Source organism: Bubalus bubalis, chromosome 1 (genome assembly GCF_019923935.1).
Source record: "Bubalus bubalis isolate 160015118507 breed Murrah chromosome 1, NDDB_SH_1, whole genome shotgun sequence".
Classification (NCBI taxonomy): Eukaryota; Metazoa; Chordata; class Mammalia; order Artiodactyla; family Bovidae; genus Bubalus; species Bubalus bubalis.
In genome coordinates this window covers 19,242,518-19,256,378 of record NC_059157.1, presented here as the reverse complement: position 1 = coordinate 19,256,378, position 13,861 = coordinate 19,242,518, and the positions used below count along the sequence as shown (strand labels likewise).

The 13,861-nt window shown below is 41.5% G+C and overlaps 1 protein-coding gene across 1 annotated transcript; it reads left to right on the top strand.

Annotated features, from left to right (window-relative positions):
- The first annotated feature begins 956 nt into the window (after positions 1-956).
- On the top strand, positions 957-10,843 carry LEPROTL1 (leptin receptor overlapping transcript like 1). The gene is made up of 4 exons (XM_006060711.4): positions 957-1,113; positions 7,086-7,161; positions 9,378-9,564; positions 10,532-10,843. The coding sequence occupies exons 1-4, from the start codon at positions 1,098-1,100 to the stop codon at positions 10,646-10,648; spliced, it is 396 nt and encodes a 131-aa protein (XP_006060773.1). The 5' UTR covers positions 957-1,097; the 3' UTR covers positions 10,649-10,843.
- Positions 10,844-13,861: the final 3,018 nt, after the last annotated feature.

Below are 13,861 nucleotides of genomic sequence, written 5' to 3'. Positions count from 1 at the left end.
CATGAAGAACAAATGTCTGCAATGCCCAACCCTTTTGTATTCACAAGAGCAAATTAGGGGAGATGCACTTTACTCAGCCACCAGGGCTTGCGCCCCCAAAGGATTCTCAAATGTGCTCTTTCCCTTCCCCACCCCTGCAAACACTATCTTCTCCCCAGTTTGGCTTTTCCCTTTTCTCTCCTACTTACCCACCTGTCCATCCTGCTGTTGTCCCTCAGGGAAATAGTTATCTGATGGATCTAAATCAGACTTTCATTGGACTAGTTATCCACTTTGCTAACAATTGTCCTCGTTGTAATTTTACACCTTTTCGTGTCTGTGTCACTAAACTGCAAGTTCCTTGAGGACAGAAACTGTATCTAGTTTTTCATCACTTCATACATGGTAAATGTTCAATCGCTTTGCAGGACGACTTAACTAAATGTATTTGTACCTCTGCTTTCTCCTTTTCTCCTAGCCCTGTTACAAAAACAAAACCGACTCTCACAGATTCCCAAGAGCTCGGATTTGTATTAAATCCCGTTTGTATTGGTATTAAATCCCACCTGTTACTGGGTTCCGCCGCTCCTACTTCGGGAGGTGGGTCTCACCAGAACCCCGGTTCTGTGTCAGTAAGTGAGGAGCCAAGTGCAGGCCACCCAACTGGCCTTACAGCTCCTTTATTACCGGATGGAGGGGAAAAAGAACTGGGTGCCCTCTGAAGAACGCTAAAGGACTCCCCCAGAGGCATCACACCACGCGTCCCAAGGGGACGGCTTCCAGTCGCGTTCCTTCTCCTCAAAGGACGTGGGAGGTTGCGGGATGCCCGTTGGGGGCTTCGGGATGAAGCTGGTGTTTCCATCGCCCCTGAACCGGGACGGGGGCGGAAAGCCTTGAATAGCGATGATCCCACAACAGCGCAGCTGAGGAGTAAGGAGCCTGAAGCCACGGTTCCCCAGTCCGGCGCGCCCCCCGCGCCCCCGCGCGAGCGCGAGCCGCCGGCGGAAGTGCTGCATCGCGCACTTCCGGGTGTTGTCTGGCCGCCGCCGCCGCGCGTCTACGGTCTCCAGGCCGCCGCCGCCGCCTCGGGTCCCGGAGGCAGGAGCGACGTCACCACCATGGCCGGCATCAAAGGTGGGCCTGGGGCGCTGAGCCCTGGCGGGCTGGGCCGCCGCCCCGAGAGAGGGGACGGGGGGCCCACGCGAGGCCCACACGCCGTCTCCCGGGACCCGGCGCGCGCCGCGGGGCTCCCTGCGTTGGCGGCTGACTCCCGGCTCCCCCCGACCGCGACCCCAGTCTCCGGCCTCTGGGCCGCGGTGGGCGCGGCGGCCTCCCGGAAAGGACTGGGCAGGGTCGGCGGTTCCCGCGTCAGCCCCCGCCCGGTGCTGAGCTCGGCCGCCTAGCTCCCGCCCGTCGCCCCCCGGTGCGAAGAATTGAAGTGGCCCCGCCGGGCGTTCGGAGTCCCGCAGCCGCTCGGCTCCACACACACGCGTTTTGCAGGAGTTTGCGGCCGAGGGTTTTGCACCGTGTGGTTTTGAGGGGGTTGAGGCCGCCAGAGATGCCAGTTATGGAAAATCGGTGTCATTCCCCATTTAAAGGCACAAGTGCGATCTTTTCGGATGCTGAGCCGAACCGAGCCCCCAGGAATGCGCTGGAAGGGCTTTAGGGATGGTTCTTTCCCAAACCTTGGCGATCACATCCGCGTCAGGACCGATCTGAGCTTCACGCTCCTAAAACGGATGCGTTTTGATTTGTGGTGTTGGTCTGACTATGTAAAGCCCGTGAGCGACCCCAAAGGGCTCCTTTCCCCTCCCCTCTCCACAGTTGGACCCTGAGGCTTTTTCACATTTCAATGTTTTTATTAAGTTAGGTTTGTTTTTTTTTTAAGGTAAAAGAGTTTTTTATTAAAACTCAATGAAAAAGTTCTCGTTTTGTCTATTTCCTTTAAAAAAGAATGTTGGATTTTTTTTTTCTCCAGCTGTTTGGTAGTTTTGTTAGGTTAGAAGCAAATAACCATCAACAACGTTTTCAACTTAATTCTTGACAACGAATTACATTGATTTCCTGACCTGCGGCTTTGTTTGAAGAGCAGGCAAGCAGGAAGTGAAGAACTTCAGTAACAGTGTTTTTTCTGTGTTTTTTTATTTTCTTCAAGGACAGCTTTTGCTGAGCTTCTTCCCCAGAGTCACATGTTTACTGTTTCTTGTTTGTTTATAATGTCTGGAAACATTTCCGGTAGAAAACTTTGTCAGTTGAGCAGCTGGGATAACTTTCCTGTCTCCTTTTGAACTATAACACACCTTTTAAAATACCTGTGTGAAAGGTAGTCATGGTAGAAATGTTGTGATTTTTAGGATGTTGTCAGTTTCCCAGTTCTTCCCCATTTCTGTACTGTCAATTAATACAGGAGTCTCTCTTCCAAGAAAATAACTTTGTAATTATGGGGAGGTGAGTCTTAATCAGCAGAAAGTATCTCAAACGGAATTGTACTTACACTTTGGTTTCAGTACAGTTTTCTGATTGTTGTGATTGTTATCAGGATGTTTTCTTCCTGTGGACCTATCTTTATGTTAGTGAAAATCACTCAGTCCAACTCTTTGTGATCCTGTGGACTATACAGTCCATGGAATTCTCCAGGCCAGAATACTGGAGTGGGTTGCCGTTCCCCTCTCCGGGGGATCTTCCCAGCCCAGGGATCGAACCCAGGTCTCCTGCATTGCAAGTGGATACTTTACCAATTGAATCCTGGACTGACTTCTCAAGTCATTTGTCTATTAAGTGAAGTCGCTCAGTCGTGTCCAACTCTTTGTGACCCCATGGACTGTAGCCTACCAGGCTCCTCTGTCCATGGGATTCTCCAGGCAGTAGTCCTGGAGTGAATTGCCATTTCCTTCTCCAGGGGACCTTCCCAACCCAGGGCCCGAACCCAGGTCTCCCGCATTGTTTACAGACTCTTTACAGTCTGAGCCACCAGGGAATCCATTTGTCTATTACTTTGTTACATATTGGATTTTTCTGGTAACTCCCAGTTTAGGTCCCTTCTCCTATTCCAATCTTATTGTAATCACAGAAACCGCACCCAGTGTCTTGAGAGTTGATAATTGACCTGTTCCACCCCTAACCTGGAGGCTTTGGGAGTAGAAACCAGACTCAGCTAAGCTTTGCCTTCTGAATGTTGCATCACTTAATTACAGTGTAAAATTTTGCCTTGTTGATTTGTCATCTAGGACAACCGTTTATACATAGATGGCAAGATTTGTATATACATCAACCTGGTTGTTGATTCCTAAGACTGGAGGAACTTTACACTTTTGAGAACTCTTTTTGAGCAGTTTATCTAACCCCATTAGTATTTATCTTATCCAGTATGACCCGGAGGTAAGATGTCACACAAAGTAATCTTTTGATACCTGAATCTTATCTCAAAAGTTTCTTGTTTATTTTTTCTAATAAGTCATCATTAACTTTTTAAGAGCACACTAAAAAGAATTTAGACTCTTTTTTGATGATAAGAATGTAAGTAATTTTTCTCTGTCATAGAACAGTGTTAACCACAGCAACCAAGTTCTAAGGTTACTAATCTCCTGGCCAAGATTATCACAAATCTGGTATGCTTTTTGAGATTTTTTATGCCTGATTTAACTGGATTTTTTTTTTTTCCAGTTTCTTCCCTCCAATCAGAGGGCAGTTCTTGTCCACAGCTCTCCCTCCTGTTTCTCATCATTTTCAATATGGGAATCAAAATAAGCTTACAAAATTTTGTGCTCAAATGATACAGATAACAGTAATTGCTTCCAGGAAAGGAAGGTTACTTTTCACTTAACTTTGTTCTGGGTACATGAATTGCCTATTGAAATATATATGTATAAGTGAGCATAGGTGATTCTTTAAAATAAAAGGTTTCATTCCAACATACAACAACTGTCAGAAAAATCAAATAAATAACTTCTGAATAAGAGGGTAAAGAATGTTAGCTTTAACGTGGGTTTTGTGACATCTGTGTGGTCTCTCTGTTTCCTCCAGGTTTGTAAGCTATAATCTGCATAAATGGCTTTTGTATACATAAAGTGTTACTATAGTTATGAACTGAGCTGTTAGGCAGTTACCTTTCAAAAAACTGAGTTGGTTTTGTTTATTTTTATTTTTTTTCTTATTCAGCATGTCTTGTAACAAGTATCTTAGTGTTCAGAGAATTATTTGCATTTTAGGTTTAGTCCAACCCTTATTTTATAGAAGAAAGAACTGATGCTCAGATGACTTTCATAGTCAGATGGTAAGTGGCTGAAGGAGCTGGGCCCCACTGCCTCTTGACTCTCACTTACAACTGTTTCTGCTCAGCTGCACTGGGCTCCCTTCTCCTGTCTTCTTTTTTTCCATCTCCCCACCCTGTCTCTTTTCCTTCAGCCTCCTTTCGTTCATTCCACACATAATTATTATGGAGTGTTAAGAGCTGAGGCCTGAGAATCAGTAGAAAACCTCTGTTCTCTGCTCTCTTGGCGTAAACAGCTTAGAAGGAAAGAGAAACAAATCTGTATAGCATTGCATAAACGTTTATACTGAACTGTTTTCATGTCTGGTTGTCCAAATGTCATGGTAATTCGATAGCTTAAATGTATTCAAAATCGGTTACTCTACTAATCTTTGTTTACCAAGCATGTATTTTACGCTTCAGTTTAAGGAAATTATTAATTGGTGATGACACATAAAATTGTATTTTTTTCTGAGAACAAACAAAAAACCTAGCTGCTGTGATAAATGATCACAGAGGAGGCACGCCAGAGCAAAGAGGGCCTCTTCATGTGTGCCCCAGCCTGAAATGTGCCCCCGCATAGCCACAAGGTTGATTCACTTCTTCATTTCACATAGATCTCTGCCCAGATGTCTGCTCATCAGAGATGGCTTCCAGGTCAATATATCTAGAATAGCACTCTTACGCCCTTGGGTTTTGGTTGTTTTTTTTTTAATAACGTTTGACATTTGTTTACTTTTAAAAAAAAAAATCAATTTATTCTCCCACTAGAACGTAAGCATGAGAGCAAGAGTTTTAATTTCTTTTCATTGCCCTGTCTCCAGTGTTAAGAACAGTGTGCAGTGCTCAGGAGGCACTCAGTAGATATTTGCAGAGTGAAGGAATAAATAAACATAATAGGGGGAATGGGTCTAGTCAGGGGCTTTTCGAAAACTTTACTGATTCAGAGGTAATTGGGCTGAGATCTAAAGGAAAAGCAGGAGCTCATGTGGCGGAAAGAGGCCAGAGCTGGGATAAGAATGCAAGCTCCTAAGTTGTTCACAGCCTTGCCTTGTTCGTTAACACCACCCCAGCACCTGTTAGGTATTTGGCTCTCTGTAGACATTTCTTGAATGAAATGAGTGAATGAAAAATTATCTGAGGTAGAAAGGATAGCATATGCAAAGGGCCTGTGGTTGAGAGAGCCGCTGACTTCCAGGAGGGGAAAGAAGGCCAGTACAGATGCAGAGGCCAAGGGGTGCGGCCTGGGGTGAATACATGTCCTCACAAGCAAGCAAGACCAGCTTCCGAGGACCTGTCTTGAACTGAACAAAACATGGTAAACTCGGTATTTACCTCACTGTTGACGTCGCATTCCCTTGGAAAGTTAAAGCTCCTCCTTTGCCACAAATTAAAGTGCAGATATTTTTATTTTTATTTTCCTTGTGCAACTGAAAATCTAATGGCATTAAGGACGAAGTAAATGTGTTCAGGGTTGACATGACCTACATCAGTGATCGGAATGAAAATTAAATCTGCTCAGCTCCCATGTCTGTGGGTGTCCTTGATTATGACCATTTTAATTCAGAGAAGTATATCTAAATCTGAGCAGCATTTAACCCCTTAAGTGTTAATTTTGGTTTATGTATGTTGAGTCTTGTTTTGCTAACTTGTAGACTTTTGACAGCTGTTTTGAATTTTAATGTTTCTGTTAAGGTTAATAGACTGCATCGTTGGACAAAAAAAGAAAGTTATTCTTTTAGCCACTATTAGTTGCGGAAATAGAGGTTATGTGGAGCTCCAATTGATCATTTATTTCTTTGCTTAATTCTAGACTGTTGATTAACTATACTTTTTCAAGAACATTGTTTCTACTCACTGATATATGTGAAAACACTTTCTAAAATATATGTTTTGTATCGGGGTGTGTGTGTGTTGTTTGTGTGTGACCTCAGAAACTGTATTTCGCCTACAGAATGCATCTATGGCTTGTGATGACGTCTTAAAATGGTGATACAACTGAAGGATTGTACCTGTAATCCTGAATATTTTCTGATGCGTGGCAGCTTAGGGAAAGAAATCTGGCTGTAGTTTTGCAAGCTATTTAAAGATCTGTAACAAAATTAATTGAGATTATTGACTACTGGTACCCTTGAACACTTTTCATCTGTACACGCCAGGGGCGTATGTGCAAGAAGCAGTCGCTGATCAGGAGAGGTTTTCCCATAGATGAGGCCTCTAAAGTCCAGTAAAGCTGATTGCAGAGTTTCTCCACAGACTGCTTTTGGAAACTGTAGAGATCTGTGGAGTAAATGGCATATCACACTGGGCTTCCCCCATGCCTCAGCAGTAAAGAGTCTGCCTGCAATCAGGAGACTCGGGTTCAGTCCCTTGGGGAAGATCCCCTGGAGAAGAGAATGGCAACTCACTCCAGTGTTCTTGCCTGGAGAATCCCACAGACAGGGAAGCCTGGGGGGCTACAGTCCATGGGGTCACAAAGAGCTGGACACGACTTAGTGACTAGACAACAAATACCATACTAAAGGGTGGAGAAGCATTGATCTTGCAGACTGGGATGGGACTCCTTTGACATGGGACCATTAATTTGGGAATGTGGTAATATGCCGGCCATCTGTCAGGGCTTTGAAAATCAGTATCACTGTATTTTGCTTTGAAGATGCTTCAAATAGCTTATTCCCAGACAAGATAACTCCAGCTTTTAAAGATGAGTCACTAATACATTTGCTTTTTTGTTGTGTTTTTTCCTGCTTTTTGCTTCTGGGATTTCAGGGAATATTCTGACTGCTAATAGTAATGTTAATAAAAATAAATGTTGATTTAATTGCTGTTTCTGTTTGACTTTTTATTTACTCTGCAGCTTTGATTAGCTTGTCCTTTGGAGGAGCAATTGGACTGATGTTTTTAATGCTTGGATGTGCCCTCCCAATATACAAGTATGTAACATTTTTGTCTTTTTGTGTTTTAGTGTAACATTTTTCTACTTTTACCCACTGAGCCACCAGGGAAGCCCTACTTTTAAAATTAAAACAGGTTTTTTTTTTGGTTTTTTTTTGTTGTTTTTTTTTACTGCAATAGAAGTAAACCTGAGAAATGGTCATTTGTTAAGGATAAACTTTTAAGTCTTCACTTAAAATTTGTTTGAAAGTATTTTAGGACAGCAGCATGTAGAAGAGACTTTGGCTGTTGTTCCTTGACTACTGCTGAGTTTTTAATGGCCAGATAGTGAAATGCTAACCCATCACTACTGCTTTATCTGGAGAACCAATTGATTAAGTTATAGACAAGAAAATGTAAAATGTCTTTTTCAACACAAAAAACTGTAAGCAGAGTCAAGAGCAACTGACAAAAAGTAAGTTATGTAAACAATTACTCTATAAGACAGAGAATTTTTTAAATTAATAGGATAAATTAGTAAGAAAAATACAGATAGCACAATAGAAAAACGAACAACAAATACGTAAAAAGGACTGCCGTTTGCTAATAAGAACATGAAAATATACTCAACCTCACTCAAAATTAGGACTTCCCTAGTGGCTCAGCGATGAAGAATCCTCCTGCCAATGCAGGAGATCAATCCCTGATCCAGGAAGATCCCACATGCTGCAGAGCAACTAAGCCCATGTGCCACCACGACTGTTGAGCCTATGCTCCGCCAGAGAAGCCATGGCACTAGAGAGTGGTCCCCGATTGCCACTAAGGGAGAAAGCCTGTGCGCAGCAAGGAAGACCCGGCACAGCCATAAATAAATAACACAAAAACTTTTTTAAGTTACATGAAATCAATGGGCAAAGGTAAAAGATATGACAGACAAGCATTGTCACGTACTCTGGGTGGAAGTTCAGACAGGTGCAAGTCTCCTGGGTGACCAGTTTGCCTGTAGCTCTCAAAACGTATCCTTCCACTTCTTAGAATTACTCATACAAATCTACTTGCAGATGTTTACAAAGATATGTGTAGTTGGGAGAGTATGGATGTTCATGGTGGCCTTGTTTATAATACCAACAACAACAGGAAAACTGGAAGCATCTAAAGGTCTATCAAAAGAAAAATGATAAATTAGTACATCCACTGATGGAAATACCAGGTCGTCTTATAAGGGACAAGAAAGAGCTGTGATTGCTAATCTGTTAAACAGGCTGTCTTGTTAAATTTAAAAGTGCAGTGATTCATTCGTATCGCTAAAGTTTATCCATATGAGAATCTGGAAAGACCCCACCAGTAGAACTGGGAAAGAGAAGATGGGGAAGACATGGGTAACCTTGATTTTTCACTTGTCCTTTTGTATTTTTTGCGTGTGTTTTTCCTTAAACTTAAGCCCATTTGTAATTTTTGGTTGTCGTTCTCAAAATATTCAGCAAAAGATTTCTAGGAGAAACACAGATAAATCTTTGCTTATCATGAGCCTCTAAGTACAAGCACATTTCCATTATGATATGTATTTTATGGCAGTTTTAAAAGCCATGTATTTCATTTAAACATTTTATTTTGAAATGATAATGGACTGTCAAGAAGCTGCAAAAATAGCATGGAGAAGTTCCCGGCACCCTTCACCCATCTTCTCCCAGTGGTAATACCTTACATAAGTGTTTTATATCATCCAGACCAGGAAAGGACATGGCACAATACAATAGCTAGATGATTTTTATTGTGATAAAGTTGACATTCTGATTGAAAGTCTTCAGTATTACTTTCAGTTCATTTTCTGTATGCAGTATTTTGGGAGTTCCTAGTGAACTAAGGAAAATTTGGGGGTGTTCCAGCTTCATGCCAAAGCAGGATTTTAGAAGTCAAGGTTATGAATCTTGAATTTTAAGAATTACTGTGTTAACAATCCCATTTTTCATATGCCTTTTTATTTATAACCTAAAAATATTTTTAATTTGGGGCCTTAATTCCAACTGTTACAAATCATAAAGCATTTTCTTTTCATTTAATAAATATTTAATCAATGTATCATAGTTGACTTTAGGAATACTGTGACTCAAAATGTTTCTCTTTTTCGGTGTTCAGCTTATAGCTTATATTTAAACTATGTCATATTTGTACCTTGCAGTATACCTTGGTCCTTATTTTTAAAAAGAGTATATTCTGTGTGTAGGAAAATGACAAAGATAGCAAAAACTACATTAACTTATTTTTCCTTTTCTAGCCAATACTGGCCCCTCTTTGTTCTGTTCTTCTATGTCCTTTCGCCTATTCCATACTGCATAGCGAGAAGACTAGTAGACGATACGGATGCTATGAGTAACGCCTGTAAGGAACTCGCCATATTTCTTACAACAGGCATTGTGGTCTCAGCTTTTGGCCTCCCTATCGTATTTGCCAGAGCAAATTTGGTAAGTGACAGCATTCTTCTACTTACGATTTTGCAGTAGACTAGGTTCAGTTTTTCTCAGGGAAAAAAGTCTGTTAAATAACATGAAAAAGAGATGAGAGACATAGGAACCTCGAAGATGAGAGAGAAAAATCTTAGTTTTGTTGTTGTTAATTGGTAAAAATACTCGAATGCATTGGCAGCAGCGGTTGGCATGCCAGTACTTCACTCTCAGAATTGGGCACATGGGGACTTCCCTGGTGGTCCAGTGGTTAAGGCTCCATGCTCCCAATACAGAGGCCCAGGTTCAGTGCCTGGTCAGGGAACTAGGATCCCACATGCCACGTGGTGCAGCCAAGAATTTAAATAGATAGCTAACAGTTGGAGGCATGGACTCGCCCAGTGCTGCACAACCCCAGGCCTACCCTGTACAGCTTACAACATTGAAGACCCGAGGAAATCTCTGCAGGTGGGAAGGTACCAAAGAATAGAAGAGACCTCCCTGACTCACCAGTCAGATTCGCTCCTCCGAGTCTGGGAAGATGGAGACAGCAAAGAAGACAGGCTGGCCACCCTTCCACACACACAGGGCATTGACTCCCCCTGCCTCTCTAATAGACCATACACGAGCACATGTGCATCTCTGATGCTTATAGTCTGCTCTCTAGGTGAAATTTTTAGATTCACTAAGGAAGATTTGAAGCAAACTTCTCTGAAAACAGAAAATCGTAGAATTCTGTGCTGCCTCTTCATAACCCAGAAGTCAAGCTTGCTTTTCAAAAATGATTATCTTCCATGCCTTTCTGTCTCTTTAAAGGAATCACAGGTCTACAGGAGCAGCCATTACGAGTTCAGCAGTGTCAGAGTCATTATTACAAGTCATCTTTGTTTTGGATCGTGGTTGGCGTACAACTGGAGCCTTGAGCGCTTTTCGTTTCCTTGTTGTTTTTCACGTCTGTTAACTGAACATTTCTATCTTACATCCGTAGATCGAGTGGGGAGCTTGTGCACTCGTCCTCACAGGAAACACTGTCATCTTTGCAACTATCCTGGGCTTTTTCTTGGTCTTTGGAAGCAATGATGACTTCAGCTGGCAGCAGTGGTGAAAGGAATCACTGAACTCTTGTCACATGGACTTCTTGTCATTTCTCGGCCGTCCGCGCACACAGGAGACAGGGCAGTGATGCTGAGCAGTGGAGCAGGCCTCTCGGGGGTGTTCCAGGTGCTCCCTTCTCACTTGTATTGTAAGCATACTATTTTCACAGAGACTTGCTGAAGGATTAAAAGGATTTTCTCTTTTGGAGGAGCTTGACTGATTTCACACTTATCTCTAGTATGCTTTTTGTGGTGTCCTGCTGATTTTAAAATATTTATGTTTTTCCTGTTCAGTTTTTTTTTTTAATCAATATGCAATGTTAAACATTTTTTAAATGTAATAACCATTTGCATTGGTTAGGCATTAGAGTTCTGCTGGCTATTACTGGGCTAAATACATTTTTTTTCCCTTAAAATTGTTTAACCTCCATTACTACACATAGTTATAAAAATGAATTTTTCATTCAGTCAGGATGACATCACTCCCAATTTTATGTAAACATGCAGACCATTAGCATACCTTATAGATTATATACTCAATGCAAATCTAGCTGCATTTATACCTCAGAGGGGCCAAGTGTTAATGCCGTGCCCTCCATAATAGTTGCTGGTTTTGCCAGAAAGCAGGTGTTTTGTGAATTGAAAATTATTTTATGGAATTGTTGCAAAGGAGTGCTTTTATTCTCAGTTGCTAGAAGAACTTAGGGTTAAAGGTAAGGGTGTAAAAACAGATTTTTGAGACATGGTTTTTATTTATGTTTATTATAGTTAGAGTGAGTTGCATGGCAGGAAGAAACGAGGTTGAAATTCCATTTTTTAAAAATCCTGTTTCTATTTATAAGTGAAATTTTTGATCTTTCAGGCTTTCATGTTTTACCTGGGTAAAGGGACGCACGTGGAACTGTACTGACGCTGGAAAGTATGTTTGCACCCTACATTCTAAAATACCTCCTCCTGCTTCCTCCTTGTGACTGACTTTATACATTGTATATATTCAGTAAAGTATATTTTCCCATTCAGTTAAGTAACACGTTAAATTAGAGGTGAGTGCTCTGCCATACATTCAGAGTGTCCCTGCCCCACACAGAAGGCCTTGAGGTGATTAACAAGTGACTTCTTAGTCTTGCCAGTCATATATTAACAACTTAAGATCTAGAACATGGGAATGGTAGTACTTACTCCCTAAGGTTGTATCATACGTGTTTTTACAATATTTAAGACGAGTTTCCTGTGTACTTTCAACATTTTTTTTCTTTCACCCTCAGAGATACACTGTTTCCTTTTATAAATGGCCTTGATTGTGTGAATTCATGCAAAGCAGCCAAATCCAGCTGTGTGGCAGCTTCAGATGCAAACCTGACCCCCAGATTCCCAGTAACCAGGCATGATCAAGTTGTCGTGGTCACTCACCTCTCCCGCAATGATCAATGTTTGTTTCAGGAGTTTTGAAAATAGTCCAGGTCTGACAGTATTTTGTTAAGGACATTTGTTTGTATGTTTATTCAGTATACTTCCTTAAAAATCTGTTTTGGCTTCAGATGAAACAGTAATCACGATAACTATCTCGTTCTATAAAGTTGATTTCTCAAAAAAAATGGGAACGGATTGTGGGTTTATTCAACTTTCTACTAGAGATGCCTCAAGGCTTCTTTGCCCAACCCAAGTTTTTACTTTGAGCCGTGAGATGGGCAGCAGGATGAAATGCCCGCGTGTGGCTGTCGCATCTGCACGCAAGCTGAAGGCGGCTTGCGGTGTCACGAGGTAGACCTAAAGACGAAGGGGCAGCTGCTCGCGGAGCAGGCAGCTGGAGGTAGAGTTGGGAACTCAGTGCCTGGGATCCACTCGAGTTGTTCTTTTTGCCAAAAGTGCAGTCTCTGGCCCTTCCCTGCTTTCTGTTAGAATGTCGGTGCGGTGCACTGCTACTGTCGTGTTTACCTGGCCGTAGACTCTTTTTCTAGCAGCTGCGGATGTCTTCTGTATAATAATCGCCCTGGCAGCATTGTGTCTTTGACCTTGCACACTAGCTTGACATAGTGCTGTCTCTGATTTCTAGGCTAAAATTACTTGAGGGCTGAATTTTCCATAGAATATGCACTGACCCTGCATTGCCATTCTTCTATGGAAAGAGAACTTTTGATGATGAAACAATAAAGATTTTAAATATCCGCTTTAGTTTGTGGGTGTTCTTGAAATGAAAACGTACAACACACTTCAGTTGCTGAAGTGCATTATCCATTTTAAGAATGTGCTATAAAACAGGGAGGACATTAGTTGTTAATCTTGCAGAAGTTTCACTTCCAAAATAAAAGTGAAACTGTAGTAATAAATACTACAGTGAAGCCATATGATATTGAGCTATAGTCAGAGGACTGGTAATTTGGAGGAGTAGAACTTTGACCTAACCTTTTAAAAAAACGCTGTAGAAGGTTTTGTTGACATAACAAGGCTACTGACCATCTAATGTCAAAGTTGTACTTGTTCTTAATTTTCAGAACTCTTTTATGACTTCACATTTTATTATAATTTTTTATTGTTAGAGCATTTTGCTTTTTGCACACATTTCAAACAGGTAAATGTTAAAAAAAAAAATTGATCTGTGTGGTACAATGTGAACAGAGAAAAGTAGTGTTCTCTTTTATCAAAAATGAATCTTAAAAAGAATCTTGCCCCGATTGTCCAACTTACAATCTCATTATATGTTTTAAAAAATTCAAATTATAGGGTCTTAGAGTCTGCTTTAATATGATTTTGGGGAAATCAAATAATGAAGACCATAAAACATTCCTCTTTCAATTATAGTTCTGTTTTCTTTTGTGTATTTAGAGGCAGTACTAAAAGGAGAACTCATGAATTTTTAATTTCAGTAGAATGGCTAATACTGTAAAAAAAACTGTCACAGTTTATAGCCATAGGAACCATCAAATAGAATAAAATTTTATAGAACAAACAAGTATTCGCATATGTATTTGTAAGAGCATTAATATTAGGTTGGCCAAAAAGTTTCATTTTGGATTTTCCGTAAGATGTTACCAAAAAAATGAATGAACTTTTGGGCCAACGCAGTACTTTATAGTGCTTCCCCAGTGGCTCATCAGTAAAGAATCCACCTGCAAGGCAGGGTTCGAAGCCTTGGTCAGGAAGATCCCCTGGAATAGGAAATGGCACCCCACTCCAGTATTCTTGCCTTGGAAATCCCATGGACAGAGGAGTGTGATGGGCTATAG

What these genes read in the sequence shown, in the direction of transcription:
- LEPROTL1 (XM_006060711.4), top strand. An exon ending in TGTGCCCTCCCAATATACAA is followed by an intron (nt 7,162 to 9,377) that starts GTATGTAACATT and finishes TTCCTTTTCTAG; the next exon opens with CCAATACTGGCCCCTCTTTG. An exon ending in TATTTGCCAGAGCAAATTTG is followed by an intron (nt 9,565 to 10,531) that starts GTAAGTGACAGC and finishes TTACATCCGTAG; the next exon opens with ATCGAGTGGGGAGCTTGTGC.